The 12680-nt window shown below is 51.7% G+C and overlaps 5 protein-coding genes across 8 annotated transcripts; 1 reads left to right on the top strand and 4 right to left on the bottom strand.

Moving 5' to 3' along the window:
- Positions 1-9: 9 nt before the first annotated feature.
- LOC112345215 (pentatricopeptide repeat-containing protein At4g02750-like) lies at positions 10-1857 on the top strand. The gene is made up of 2 exons (XM_024671547.1): positions 10-582; positions 697-1857. Exons 1-2 carry the CDS (start codon positions 10-12, stop codon positions 1855-1857), a joined length of 1734 nt encoding a protein of 577 aa, XP_024527315.1.
- LOC9652543 (probable leucine-rich repeat receptor-like protein kinase At5g63930) lies at positions 1758-6453 on the bottom strand. 2 transcript variants are annotated; one of them, XM_024671337.1, is made up of 4 exons: positions 6192-6453; positions 2562-6136; positions 1937-2417; positions 1758-1869 (listed from the first exon to the last, which is right to left on the bottom strand). In XM_024671337.1, exons 2-3 carry the CDS (start codon positions 6091-6093, stop codon positions 1993-1995), a joined length of 3957 nt encoding a protein of 1318 aa, XP_024527105.1. In that variant the 5' UTR covers positions 6094-6136; positions 6192-6453; the 3' UTR covers positions 1758-1869; positions 1937-1992. The 2 variants fall into 2 exon arrangements, with proteins under 2 accessions (XP_024527105.1, XP_024527104.1); XM_024671336.1 differs by having other exon boundaries at positions 1937-6136.
- Positions 6454-7497: 1044 nt separating this feature from the next.
- LOC9652542 lies at positions 7498-9485 on the bottom strand. Of its 2 annotated transcripts, XM_002966313.3 has the most exons (8): positions 9379-9485; positions 8835-9317; positions 8634-8774; positions 8459-8572; positions 8223-8396; positions 8046-8161; positions 7894-7978; positions 7498-7811 (listed from the first exon to the last, which is right to left on the bottom strand). In XM_002966313.3, the coding sequence occupies exons 2-7, from the start codon at positions 9312-9314 to the stop codon at positions 7924-7926; spliced, it is 1080 nt and encodes a 359-aa protein (XP_002966359.2). In that variant the 5' UTR covers positions 9315-9317; positions 9379-9485; the 3' UTR covers positions 7498-7811; positions 7894-7923. The 2 variants fall into 2 exon arrangements, with proteins under 2 accessions (XP_002966359.2, XP_024527106.1); XM_024671338.1 differs by having other exon boundaries at positions 7767-7978.
- A 129-nt stretch (positions 9486-9614) lies between these two features.
- On the bottom strand, positions 9615-10884 carry LOC9652541 (trafficking protein particle complex subunit 6B). 2 transcript variants are annotated; one of them, XM_024671339.1, is made up of 5 exons: positions 10671-10884; positions 10543-10596; positions 10360-10477; positions 10064-10277; positions 9615-9999 (listed from the first exon to the last, which is right to left on the bottom strand). In XM_024671339.1, exons 1-5 carry the CDS (start codon positions 10829-10831, stop codon positions 9971-9973), a joined length of 576 nt encoding a protein of 191 aa, XP_024527107.1. In that variant the 5' UTR covers positions 10832-10884; the 3' UTR covers positions 9615-9970. The 2 variants fall into 2 exon arrangements, with proteins under 2 accessions (XP_024527107.1, XP_002966358.1); XM_002966312.2 differs by lacking the exon at positions 10543-10596 and having other exon boundaries at positions 10671-10883.
- A 36-nt stretch (positions 10885-10920) lies between these two features.
- On the bottom strand, positions 10921-11981 carry LOC9634068 (RING-H2 finger protein ATL32). The gene is made up of 3 exons (XM_002966311.2): positions 11775-11981; positions 11606-11706; positions 10921-11507 (listed from the first exon to the last, which is right to left on the bottom strand). Exons 1-3 carry the CDS (start codon positions 11964-11966, stop codon positions 10982-10984), a joined length of 819 nt encoding a protein of 272 aa, XP_002966357.2. The 5' UTR covers positions 11967-11981; the 3' UTR covers positions 10921-10981.
- Between the last annotated feature and the right edge of the window lie 699 nt (positions 11982-12680).

The raw sequence follows: 12680 nt of genomic DNA, 5'->3' as shown, positions 1-12680 counted from the left end.
GCGGGAAGAATGGGAGAACGATCCCTTCTCGACGAAGAACGAGCTCTCCTCGCAGCTACTGTCAGATCCGCGGGGAATTCCAAAAGCTTGGCTCGAGGAAGAGAGATCCACTGCCAGATCCTCGCCTCCCCGCACGCCCACAGCAGATTTCTCAGCAATCTCCTCATCGAGATGTATGGGAAATGCGGCAGCGTCGAGGACGCCGAGGCCGTCTACGAGCGAATTCGCGAGCCCAATCTCTTCACCAACAACATCCTGATCGCGTGCTACGCCAGGAACGGGCAATTCCACCGCGCGGAGTCTCTCTTCGATCTGATGCCCCAGAAAGATTCCGTGTCGTGGACAGCGATGATTACGGCCTATTCCAACGCAGCAAAGATCGACCTCGCGAAAAATCTCTTTGATCGCATCCCAGACCCCAGCCCAGAGTCATGGAACGCCCTCGCCTCAGCATATACCCAAAATGGGCAATTTGATAGAGCTCTCGATCTTCTCAACAAAATGCCCAATAAAGATTTGGTGTCATGGAATTCTATCATAACAGGTCTAGCCCAAAGCGGGCAGATCGAACTCGCGAGAAAGGTGTTTGATCAAATGGAAAGAAAGAACATTGTCTCCTGGAACACCATAATCACTGCATATGCCCAAAGTCGGGATCATTCTCAAGCCAAGAGCCTCTTTGATCGAATGCCACAGAGGAATTCCACATCCTGGAACGTCCTCATCACGTCATACACAGAGAGGGGAGACCTCAATCGTGCTAAAACTCTTTTCGATTCAATGCCCAAGAGCGATGATCTCACTGCCTGGAACTCAATGCTCGCCGGCTATGCCGCACGGGGCAATCTCCAAGAATCCATCGCCCTATTCCAGCGAATGCCCGCGAAAGATACCACCTCATGGACCAATCTTGTCCTTTCACACATCAATAGGGGTGATCTCCGCGGCGCACAAACAGCATACCAGCAAATGCCCCAAAAATCCACACACTCATCCACCACACTCCTCACCGCTTTTGCCCAGCGCGGAGATCTCAGCTCCGCCGAATACATCTTCACCCACATAACACCCCCGGACACGGCCGCCCGCAACGCGATGCTCGCGGCATATTCGCTCAACGGTCACCTGGAAGATGCCCGGCGAATATTCGACGCCATGCCCGACCGGGACGCTATCTCCTGGACCTCGCTCATCTCCGCCTACGCCGCGCGCTCGGAGGCGCTGGTGCTCTTCGCGAGGATGGATCTGGAGGGCGCCGCGATCGATCGAGTCGCGCTCGTCGCCATCGCCGACGCCTGCGCGGATCTCTCGCGGGGGAGGATGATCCACTCGGAGATCCGCGCCATGGGCTTCCACCGCGACCGCCGGGTGGGCACCGCGCTGATCACGATGTACTCTCGGTCCGGCAGCTTGGAAGAGGCGGCGTTGATCTTCGAGGATTTGCCCGAGAGAGACGCCCAGTGCTGGAACTCGATGATGGCGGCGTATGCCCAGCTCGGGCATACCATCCAGGCCGTCCGTCTCGCCCAACTCATGTGCCTCGATGGTGTGAGATGGGACGGAGTGACGCTGCTGTGCCTCCTTTCGAGCTGCAGCCATGCAGGAGCCTTCCAGATCGGGTACGAGCTCTTCCGCGCGGCAAGCACGGATTTTTCCGTCGCAAGGGGCGCGGATCACTACGGCTGCATGGTCGATCTCCTGGGACGAGCCGGATGGATGGAGCAAGCCCAGGAGCTGCTGGACTCGATGCCTTTCGTGCCAGATCTCGCGGCCTGGACGAGCTTCATAACTTCCGGAGTAACACATCACGGCACCAAAGTTTCCAGATCTGGCCAAGCCATTGTTTCGCAAAGCTGATCATCGCTCATCCTGCAAGAGCACACAATCATTAGTAAAGAGAAAGAAAGAATGTTAAACTTCCAGAAACCACGCGTACCTGGAAAGTCTGCCATTTCATGATCACCACCATTCCTTTTATGTCGAAGGCTCTCATCACTGGTGTCCTGCCCCTGTCGCGCTGACGCTGCCGCTGCTGCTATCCGACGGCTCCAGGATTTCCATCAAGTCGGCACAGTCGATCGACACTATCCAGTTCTCCTGCTTCACTTGCTTGAGCTTGTCCACAACCTCGCGCATGCTCGGCCTGTCCCCGAGCGACGAGCTCGTACACATGAGTGCCGCCTTGAGCACCAGCAGCATCTCCAGCCTCTCCGTCCGGGACACCTTTTGGAGCAGCGGGTCGATGAGATCGTCCACGCTCGCCTTCTGGCTGATCCTCAGCCGCACCCAGCTTACAATGTCCACGCCGTCTGGAAAAGTTGGATCCACAGGAAGCTTGCCAGTCACCAGCTCCATGAGAACCACTCCAAAGCTGTAGATGTCCGTCTTCTCCGACGCACGCATTGTGTACGCGTACTCTGCAAGGAAACAGAAAGCCATGAGAACACCGCTGGATAGATAGAGAACTTGCAAATCTAAACAGCAAGGAGAAAAAACGGAAGAACACGCAACAGGCATAATAGCACTTCGACACAATGAAGAAACATTACGGAAGTACGTACCTGGAGCGATGTAACCATAGGATCCCGCGAAAACGGACAGTGTGTGAGAGCTGCTGCTGCTGTCAATGATCTTGGCCAGGCCAAAGTCGCCTAGGTGCGGCTCATCCCGGGAGTCCAGCAAGACGTTGTTGGACTTGATATCACGATGAACGATCCGCGGAGCACAGTCGTGATGCAAGTAAGCGATCCCTTCGGCAATACCAACAGCAATCCGGTGTCTCGACTCCCAATCTAAAACACCCGCATTGTTCTTCTCGGTACAGGCCGACCCGTGTAACCGATCAAACAAGCTTCCGTTGGGCATGTAGTCGTAGACGAGCAAGTTGACGCCTTTGTGCGAACAGAAGCCGACGAGGCGGACGAGGTGCCTGTGCCGGATCTTGCCCAGAGTCGAGACCTCGCGGAGAAAGCTCTTGTCCTGCGTCGGATCTCCATCTCCGGCGACGTCAACTTTCTTCACGGCCAGAACTTCGCCCGATGGTAGAATCGCCTTATACACTGTTCCGAATCCACCACTTCCAATGATGTTGAGATCGCTGAGCGAGTCCGTGGCTTGCATCAGATCGCTGAAAGTGAGCTGCCTGCTGAGCATCGGGAACAACCTGTGATCCTTGTAGAACTTTGTGGAAGCAGCGAGACGAATCCTGCCACGGTCTCGCTTGTAGAAGACGAGAATATAGATGGCGGATCCCAGAGTGACGAGAGCGACGAGCGAGCACACCAGCGACGCGATTAGAACAATCCGGTGTTTTTTTCGATGAGGTGGCCTGCTTCCGCTGGAAGTCGTAGAGCCCGGATCGCTGGACGAACCTTTGCATGCTGGGAGGAGAATGACTTTGCTCTTGCTGGAAGTGGACGAGGATGACAAACTCTCGCTGCAAAGATCCCTGTTGTTGGAGAAGGAACTCTGCGTCATTCGATCGAAGACCGGGCCGCTTGGAACAGGCCCCGAGAGATTGTTGGACGAGAGGTTGAGGGACAACAGGCTGATCATGTTGTTTGCCAGGGACTCCGGGATCATTCCAGAGATCGCGTTGCTGGACAGATTCAAGACCTCCAGCTTGGAGAGCATGCCGAGCTCCGGAGGGATGCTGCCGTTGAGGCGATTGAAGCTAAGATCCAGGGACGTTTGCAAGTTCTGGAGCTTTCCCAGCTCTCGCGGGATCCCGCCCTGGAGACTGTTGTGGGAGAGGTTTACCTCGAGCAGCAATCCACAGTTTCCAATGGACGCTGGAATCTGCCCCTCCAGATCGTTCCCTTGGAGCTCCAAGAACTGGAGCGACTGGAGAATCCCTAGCGCCGCCGGAATCCTCCCGCTCAGCCTGTTCTCCGCGAGCTTGAGCGTCGAGATTTTGGGGCAGCCGCTGATGATCGAGCCAGGGATTTCGCCGATGAGCTCGTTCTGGGACAGATCGAGCTCCCCTAGCTGCTTGAGGCCGCCGATCTCCTCTGGAATCCTACCTTGGAGCCGATTTCCATTCAGCTTGATGTGCGTGAGATTCTTGCAGCTCGCAAGAATCGATGGAATGGCCCCGGCCAAGCGATTGAAGCTGAGATCCACGAAAGAGAGAGCCGTGATGTTCCCTAGCTCTGCCGGAATCAAACCCTCGATCTTGTTCCCGCCCAAACGAAGCCTCCACAGCGTTGAGGATATTCCCAGGCTAGGAGGGATATTCCCGCCAATGCCATTGTCCGTTAGATCAAGAACCTGGAGCGCGCCCGACGATCCAAGAAGTGGAGGGATTTTTCCGCCGAGGAGATTATCGGAGAGATTGATCGTCGTGAGGTTGTGGCAGCAGCTGGCGATGGATTCCGGCACGGCTCCAGTGAGATTGTTCTGGTAGAGCAGCAGCATCTCCAGATCGGCCATGGCGCTCGTTAGGTCTTGGGGAATCGCCCCGGAGAGGCTGTTCTCCGCAAGATCGAGCTTGCGCATCTTGGCGCATCTCGCCATAGGCGCCGGGATCGATCCAGACAGTCGATTCCTTCGCAGATGGAGAAACGTGAGCGCGCCAAGGCCGCCGATCGAGCTAGGGATGGCGCCGTCGAGGAGATTCTCGGAGAGATCCAGCAACGTCAGCTTGGAGCAGCTACCGATCGAGGCTGGAATATTGCCACTGAGCTTGTTGCGGTAGAGGTAGAGCTCATCGAGCTGCTCGAGCGAGCCGATCGAGGCTGGGATGGATCCGTTGAGCTGGTTCTCATACAGCGCCAGCACTGCCAGGTTCTTGCATGATCCGATCTCCTCCGGTATCGATCCCGTCAGTGAATTCGATTGGAGCACCAGGTCCGTGAGCATCGATAATCTCCCGATCGACGCCGGGATCGTCCCTGTGAGCCGATTGCTCGAGAGATCCAGCCGCTGCAAGCTCCTGCATTCCCCGATCTCTCCAGGAATCTCGCCGCTGAGCCGGTTGGATCCCAGGAAGAGCTGCTCCAGCCTCGCCAGGCCACCGATCGAGGACGGGATTTCTCCTGATAGTTGATTCATCGACAGCGCCAAGTTCTCCAGGCTAGCCAAGCTTCCAATCCAGTCTGGGATGGGCCCCGAGATGGAATTCTCGGATAGATCCAGCGTCTCCAGCGCCGCGAGCTTGGCCAGGGAGTCGGGCAGCTGGCCGGTGAGATCGTTGCCCTGGAGATTGAGGTAGAGGAGCTGACGGCACTGCCCGACCTCCTCGGGGACGCTACCGGACAGCGAGTTATTAAATATGGAGAGCGTTTGAAGAGCCGCGAGGTCCGAGATGCCGCGCGGTATGGGGCCGGTGAGGCGGTTTTCGGACAGCCCGAGGACGGTGAGCTGGCGGCACTGCGTGACCTCGGGCGGTATACCGCCGGAGAGGTTGTTGTAGTGGAGCATCAGCGACTCGAGGGCGGCGAGCTGGCCGATGCCGCGCGGTATGCCGCCGGAGAGCTCACAGTTGGCGAGGCCCAGGATCTGGAGAGAGTGGAGGCCTGCGATGGAGTCCGGGATTGGGCCGGAGAAGAGATTGTCGCCTGCGCGGAGGACTCGGAGCTTGGAGAGGCGGCCGATCTCGCTGGGAATGGAACCCGAGAGCAAATTGGAGTAGACGAGGAGCTCGGTCAGTAGCGTGGCGTTGGCGATGGAAGCTGGGAGTGGTCCTGTGAGGCTGTTCTCGTTGAGGCGCAGGCTGCGAAGGCTGGCGGGTAATTGCGAAGGCATCGGCCCCGAAAAGGAGTTATTGGAGAGATCGAGAAGCTCCAGCTTGTCGAGGTGGGCGATTGCCGACGAGGAGATCGAGCCGGTGAGAGACGTGGAGGTGAGATTGATGGCGGTGACTCGAGCGTGATCACTGCAGGAAATCCCGGACCACGAACAGGGGTCGCTGCTGCTGGTGCTGCCATTTCGGTGACGATCCGGAGGAATCCAGTCGCCGGTGGCGTTCAAAGGGTCGGCTTGGAACCCGGCCTTGAGCTCCAGCAGCCATTGCAAGTCCGGCGAGGAAGAAGCTCCAGTGACAGCGATCGCGAAGAAGGTGGCCAGAGCAGCGAAGAAGAACATCGAGCCCATCGGTGATCGCTCCCTCAAAACCGAGCTACATTGCGAACGCGATCTACACACGGACAGAGCTCAATCGCTACTCTCGAATCGTCAGTGACACCACTTACCATGACGATTCTCCTTGGTGACCTTTCCAGAGTTCTTGGCGGAAGAGCAAGCGGAGATTTTTTTCCAGTGGAAGAATAATCTCGACGAAGATGACCTTGGAGGAGGAATGAAGGCGCAGACTCAAAGAAAGCGGTGGGTGAAACGCATCAAAGACCAATGCGATTTCAACGGGCCAGCATTGAATGAAAGGGTTTGGTGTCACCCCAGAGCAGCAAATGCCTGCGTCGGGCAACGCAAAACCATGGCAAGCTAAGGCTCTGTTTCTCGTCGCTCCTGTTTTTTTTCTCCTTAGTATTTATCGCGCCCTCCAGCCTGTCCGGGTTCGAGTCCGTCCAAGCGCAGGGGATTTTGCTTTTCTGTTAAGCCGTTTCCAGTCAACTTTTTAGGTTTGAACTTGTTTTTGTCCCTTTAGGGTTTTTGCGAATGACAAAGCTGTCTCTTCTCTGTGGCTAGCTTTTGAAGACTTCGTGTTTTAGGTGGGGACTTCTTTTTGACAGTGAAGAAAGACGAAGAAGATGGTGAATTCTTACAATGTCAATGCATTGCCAGAGCTAAGATTGAGATTGCTATAGAAGTAGCAACATAGCGGAGAATGCGCTTATAATTCTTCTAGACATCCACCACCACTGTGATCGAATTGGAATCGAGAATATTCTCTTGTTGCCATCAACTTTTGACCGACCAAGTTGGCCAAGAACCAGAATCCCCGCTGACCGGCTCGGGATTAGCAAATCTCGTTTTCTTTATTATTATCATAGATAGTTCTCTGCCTTCGATCTCACTCCACCGGGGAAAAAGAGCGGCAAAAAAAAACCATAGGGAATCTAACGAAATGTCTAAACAAGAAACATGTATAATCATCACATGAATGTTGGTTCTATTCCATTCCTTAAAAGCCTATCAATCCAACACAAAACTCCATATCAAAAGCTTATTATACGTTTTGCGCAGCATCGCGATCCGCCAGCGCTCGAGGCGCGTGCCGCATTCACTCGAGAGCGGGGATATTCGCGGGAATCCTCACGTGCTCACTTGAATGTACACGCTAGACAAGACCCCAGGGGAATATTCGCCGCCGCCTGGCGGGCATCGCTTTTGGCCAGGTGTCCGCCGTGCACGCGCAATCATAAATTGTGGCCGGAATATGACGGAATGTGTGCGACACGTCGCTCTTCCGGCAGGTGGGGTGCCACGCCGCGCCCACGTGTCACTGCCACGTCATGGTGCCTGGCCAGAAGGGGCATCGCATGGTTGCCCCATCATGGGGCCCCATTCCATAAGAAGCCTCGTGCACGCGCATGCATGGGCATGGCATTTGGAGTGAGATTTTGTTTTACCACCTCACGAGGACGATTTCCAAGTTCTCTTTTTTTTTTCCAGTTTCCGAAAAAATTGTTGCCTCTGCCGGGGAAGCTCGATCTTTGCTTGCAGCCACGGATCATCCAATTTCCAAGGTTTTCTTCCGTGAGATCAATCAACCTCGAATCCCCGCTTGCCAGGAGCTATAGGGCTACCTAGAGCTTTCTGAAAACCACCGCGCATTGTGATGAGGAGATCTTTGCTTCAAAGAGAAGTGAAGCTAATCCTCAAGTTTGTGCTATTTACTTTGTAAGAGCTTTCTGCAAACCACCGCGCATTGTGATGAGTGAGATCTTTGCTTCAAAGAGAAGTGAAGCTAATCCTCAAGTTTGTGATATTTACTTTATAAATGGCCTACCAAAACTTTGGTTTTTAGCTCTTCTCAGCATCTTCAGAGCTCCGTGCTTCAGCCTTCTCATTCGAGTACCTGGTTACGAGAAAACAACGCGATTAGATGTGAGCAAAAACGAGCAAAAAGAGCTTCCCGCACTCACATAGATAGAATGGTCACCCAGACTAGCTCCACGCAATCCACCCAAAGCAGTCTCTGCTCCACTGGGATGAGACCATAAGTTACCAGGTGCGCAAATGGCCAAAGTTTCCAGCCGGCCTGTAAGGTGACGATTCATGAGAACTACATTCTTTTGTGGATTGAGGAAGAGGAACTATACCGTGAGGAGTGGAAAGAACGTCGATCTAAGCTCAGACACAATTGTCACTGGGTTCTCTAAACGCAAGAGGCCGAGTGTGATGAAATACACGCTGTTCCAAAACGCTGACCAAATTGTTTGATCAAACCCGACCTTGAGGGGTACAACCCACCACTCCTTGAACGGAAAGAGGGCCTGCAATTTGCAATCTACGTAAGCTTTTGACTGAAACTCGATCAACACGGAAGAAAACGGACCTCACAAACATGGTAATAGTAATGCGAAAGTGATCCATGCAAGCAAAATCCCACAAGTCCGGATCTTAACATTCGCGTTCGACTGAAATCTAGCACAGGTTTCCCTTCGTAGCACTGAAAGGTATAGAGATGTTTAACACAAGGAAAATTAAAAAGCATCGAAGTTTTGAAGTACCTGAGCCATCCAGTCACCGATCGAGTAAACGATGCCACTGATCATCATCTTCGCAAGAACGGGGTGGCTCTTGAGAGCCTCCTCGTACGCACTCCAGTTGTGAACTGGCGCGTACTTGATGATCTCATAGAATGTCCATCCCTGGAGGAAAAGAAACGTTTGAGATACGAGTTGACAAAGCTATAGTACACAAAAACTTACTTGCCAGTAGTCTTGATCCACCGTCACGATTTTTCCAAGAGCATAAGCCGCGGCTGCTGCTATCAAGCTCGCATTTAAAAATCTGTCCACTTGACGATCTTTGTCAGTCACAGCGGAAGAAGGAGAAGCAACCAAAACTTGGACGTCCTGTTGAGACCCAGACGAAAATTCGAGCGAGTAGGAGCTTCCAGAATTCACTGGCTGGGGACGGGTTTCCGGAAGAACTTCCACTTCTTGTAGTGTAAGTGGAAGACTGGTTTCCGAAGGACTGGTTTCTACAGTCCCGGGTTCCACCATAGTTGCCCGTGTGGGTAATTTTGTCTTTCCGTGACGTAGCGACGCCGATTTACGAACCGCGGATGAGCAGTAGCTCGAGGATGTGAAATTCCCGGACAGCAGCGGCTCGATCGAGCCGGCATTCTTGATTTTGGGCTTTGGAATCACGCGCAACGAAATCCCAGGAAGATTGAGAGATTCCATGCCCTGGGGACAGCAAAATCTAGAGTCAAATCCGCCCTAAGAGGAAGAAGATCCCTCTCCATACCTGCTGTATCGCTCAGCGCAATCCACAGCGTGACAAATCGCGGCCGCAAGGAGCTCCAAGAAGAGACTGAGAGAAGGCGCGAGAAGCGTGAGAAGCATGGAAGGGCTGGGACAGTCTCAAACATATTTATGTGCTGGATAGAGTCACGTATCGACGGACAAGATCTCGCCACGGTATCATATTTTATGGAAAACCTTGTGAATGTGATTAAATTCCACAAGGCTTGGGATATAACATTGTATCCAATCTTCGATATTTGATTTTTCCATGGTCTATGTGTGAAGGCTGTAGTTCGCCACAGGGCACCAATCACGCCTAGCCCCATATTCGTATGGCTGCCTCGTATTGTCAATGTTCTATTGAATGATACCTCTCTAGGACCACCAAAGATTCTGGCATATTGTCGTTTGGCTGCCACGTAGCTTAGAAACACGGCCGCGTACCTCTGGAAAACGGCCACGACAGCGCTTGCATGAATTCTCTGGATCATTCGTTGTATATATCTAGTAGCTTCTTCTTCGATCTTGCGAGAATTTTACGCTCTGGAAGAAAAATGGACGACACGACACGAAATGCTTACTTCTCTGTCTAGTTAGACTTTGATCCGGATGATGAAGGAGCCTGATTCAAGAGAAGAGGTGAAAAGATTAGACAAGAAAGAGAAAGACTGGAGTCTTCTACTTACAAGCAGGCAAGGCAGCGATCTCTGCCGAAACTGCGCATGGAACGCCGAGATTCGTGAGAGCTCCACGGATCAATCCGCAAGGGAAGTAGAGATACTTTCCTCCGGCTTGGGCTGCGGCGAGCGTGGTGTTGTTGGCTTCCGAGGGAGTGAGAGGCGAGTCCACGGAGATGCGAGTTAGCCATCTAAAGCGAGTGTCTTGCAGAACAAACACGCCCTGGGAGTTGTCACACAAAAGAGGAAAACAAAACCAGCGATGGATGAGAGAGCGAGAAAAACTAAAGTTTGTTTTTGCGTACCCGATGATTTGTTTTGAGATTGTCAATCTGCTTCTTGAAAACCTCCGCCCAGAAATCCTTGCATATGAACTTGATGACTTCCAAGTGGTCTGTGAATCGCGGACGATCTCTTGTGTATCTGGAAAGAGGAAAAAAGATCGAAGAAAAAACCACCTTCTTGAGATTTATACATTTGGAACTTACAAGATCAATCCAAAAGGAAAATTCACGCAAGCAAGCAGATCCACTGGAACCAATCTAAGCAGATCAAGGAATGCAAGCCACATTCCTCGCAAGCATTTGAGCTCCACGGCAATGTAAGAAAATTTTACCTCTCCGCGAGCTGCTGTCCCACCTGGAAGCCGATCGCCTCGATCCGGCGAGCGGCCAGATCCGGCTTGGAAGAATGTAGCCTGTCGCAGTAAGTCGCCACCATCTCCATCGTGATTCCATCCAGGCAGCTCTCCGCGACCTCGCGCGATCCAGCCCTCATTCTCAAGAACCCTAAATTTCAAAACGTCTTGAAATTTTTGCTTATGACCTAAAGAGAGTTTGCGGATCAATGCTGATATTGATCGTTACTTCCCCTCGTTCTCATAAATTTCAAAACGTCTTGAAATTTTTCTTATGACCTAAGAGAGAGCTAGATTGTGGATGGCCCCTCCGATCCCGGCGAGCGCCCAGCGCTCCTCAAATCAATGCTGATATTGATCGTTACCTCTGCCGCATTGCTCGATTCTCCAGCACCGGAGTTCTTCCTCCAGTACCTCAGGTTCCATCGGTCCTTCGATGCTGGTTGGCGCCTCGGATTAGGGACTCTCACGACCGCGCTCGATCTGTCCATGGCTCGATTTGCTGGATTTGCCACTGGCTGGCGCGGGATGACGATGTCCTCGCCCTCGCCGGTGTGGAAGGAGCTGAGGGAGCTCCTGGCGGACTGGATTTCGGGGCTGGAGAAGCGCAGCATGGGGCTGGGATGGAGCGGATCGAGCGTGGCGCCCCCGTGGTTCGTGCCGTCGGGAGATTCTCGCAAGCTCATCCGGCACACCGGGCACGTCGCGTTTTGGCGCAGCCAGTGATCGATACACTCGACGTGGAAGCTGTGCGTGCACCAGGGAAGAACTCGCAGCGCATTGCCTGTATGAAATTCTTCCAGGCAGATGGGACACCTTTGATGTGAAGGTTTTTTGTTTGGTTTGATCGATCCAGAGAAGAATCACGAGCAGTATCATGGATGAGTGGAAAGAATTGAGAAATTTAATCTTACTTCTTGGGCGGTCCTGTTTGCTGTGCTTGCTGCAGAGATTGATGGATGATGATCGGAAGCGATGCGATGACGCATGGCTCCAATCCATTCAATGTCCTGACCTACAAATTCGTGGATCTCTTGTTCATCATCTTAGAAAGAAGTAAGAACTGTAAGCTCTCAATCTTACTGATGTGTTCTCGCTATCAGTTTCATGGGACGGGGGGGAGGATCGCAAGCAGCAGACGAGCTTGATGACGAAATAGAGGACAAGGACGGCGGCGCCAAAGAATCCGACCAGCGTGAAGGCGCCCCCAATTGAAGCTCCCAACCACATCGAGATGGCGCTGGGGAGCCAGGGCAGCACATACAAGCAGTGCATTGCTTCACGACAAGGCCTGAGCTTTGGAAGATCCCATTCACCATGTTGAAGTGGGAATATTCATGAAATCTATGAGCCCTAAATAATTGCATTTTCTAAAAGAAAAATAATTTATTGCATTAATAGTTGGGATTTATAAGTATTGAATTAGTTTTAATCAATAAACTAAGGTTTTAAGTTAATTGAATATACATATTTCTTTTGCATTCCATGTATTCACCAGTTTTTATTATTTTAAAAAGTGCTTGGATTTATGCTTTTGGTTTCAATCTATCTTTCACAACATTTATTTTTGTAAGTTTTCGATTTTTTTATTTTCATTCGTCTTCAATACTCCTCCTTTGTAACAACCTCCTTCTTCTATAACTTTGGAGTAACAATTAATATAATTGCTCAATAGTGATGGTGATGTTTATAGTATGTGTAAATCTTTCTATTTTTAATTGCCAATCCTTACATTTAGTTTTAAGGGATGATATGTACCATTAATTTAATCATTTTACTGAGATTGCCATTTATCATTATTAAAATGATATTTGGTGTTTGCAAGAGTTTCCCATATATATTTAAGGGATGGTATTATAGTGTTGAGCACAACTACTTATGTGCATTGGAGCCTTCTTCCAAATATTTTCAAATGTATATTTAGACATATTAACAACTGTGATGATACCTTTCAGTAATTACATCATGTTTGCTAGAGGCTTTATGTCA

This window comes from Selaginella moellendorffii, unplaced genomic scaffold (genome assembly GCF_000143415.4).
Source record: "Selaginella moellendorffii unplaced genomic scaffold, v1.0 SELMOscaffold_7, whole genome shotgun sequence".
NCBI classification, from domain to species: Eukaryota; Viridiplantae; Streptophyta; class Lycopodiopsida; order Selaginellales; family Selaginellaceae; genus Selaginella; species Selaginella moellendorffii.
This window is presented reverse-complemented; position numbering and strand designations above follow the sequence as displayed.

Excerpts from the sequence above, each read along its gene's own strand:
- LOC9634068 (XM_002966311.2), bottom strand. The coding sequence starts at position 11,966 with ATGCACTGCTTGTATGTGCTGCCCTGGCTCCCCAGCGCCATCTCGATG. Across the intron at positions 11,707-11,774 it reads CTGATAGCGAGAACACATCA|GTCAGGACATTGAATGGATT; the intron begins GTAAGATTGAGA and ends ACGAATTTGTAG. Across the intron at positions 11,508-11,605 it reads CAAACAGGACCGCCCAAGAA|GTGTCCCATCTGCCTGGAAG; the intron begins GTAAGATTAAAT and ends TTCACATCAAAG.
- LOC9652542 (XM_002966313.3), bottom strand. The coding sequence starts at position 9,314 with ATGGAATCTCTCAATCTTCCTGGGATTTCGTTGCGCGTGATTCCAAAG. Across the intron at positions 8,397-8,458 it reads ACTATTACCATGTTTGTGAG|GCCCTCTTTCCGTTCAAGGA; the intron begins GTCCGTTTTCTT and ends TGCAAATTGCAG. Across the intron at positions 8,162-8,222 it reads CGTTCTTTCCACTCCTCACG|GCCGGCTGGAAACTTTGGCC; the intron begins GTATAGTTCCTC and ends GTCACCTTACAG.
- LOC9652543 (XM_024671336.1), bottom strand. The coding sequence starts at position 6,093 with ATGGGCTCGATGTTCTTCTTCGCTGCTCTGGCCACCTTCTTCGCGATC.
- LOC9652541 (XM_024671339.1), bottom strand. The coding sequence starts at position 10,831 with ATGAGGGCTGGATCGCGCGAGGTCGCGGAGAGCTGCCTGGATGGAATC. Across the intron at positions 10,278-10,359 it reads ATCTCAAAACAAATCATCGG|GGCGTGTTTGTTCTGCAAGA; the intron begins GTACGCAAAAAC and ends GACAACTCCCAG. Across the intron at positions 10,000-10,063 it reads GATCGCTGCCTTGCCTGCTT|GCTCCTTCATCATCCGGATC; the intron begins GTAAGTAGAAGA and ends CTCTTGAATCAG.
- LOC112345215 (XM_024671547.1), top strand. The coding sequence starts at position 10 with ATGGGAGAACGATCCCTTCTCGACGAAGAACGAGCTCTCCTCGCAGCT. Across the intron at positions 583-696 it reads AGATCGAACTCGCGAGAAAG|AGGAATTCCACATCCTGGAA; the intron begins GTGTTTGATCAA and ends CGAATGCCACAG.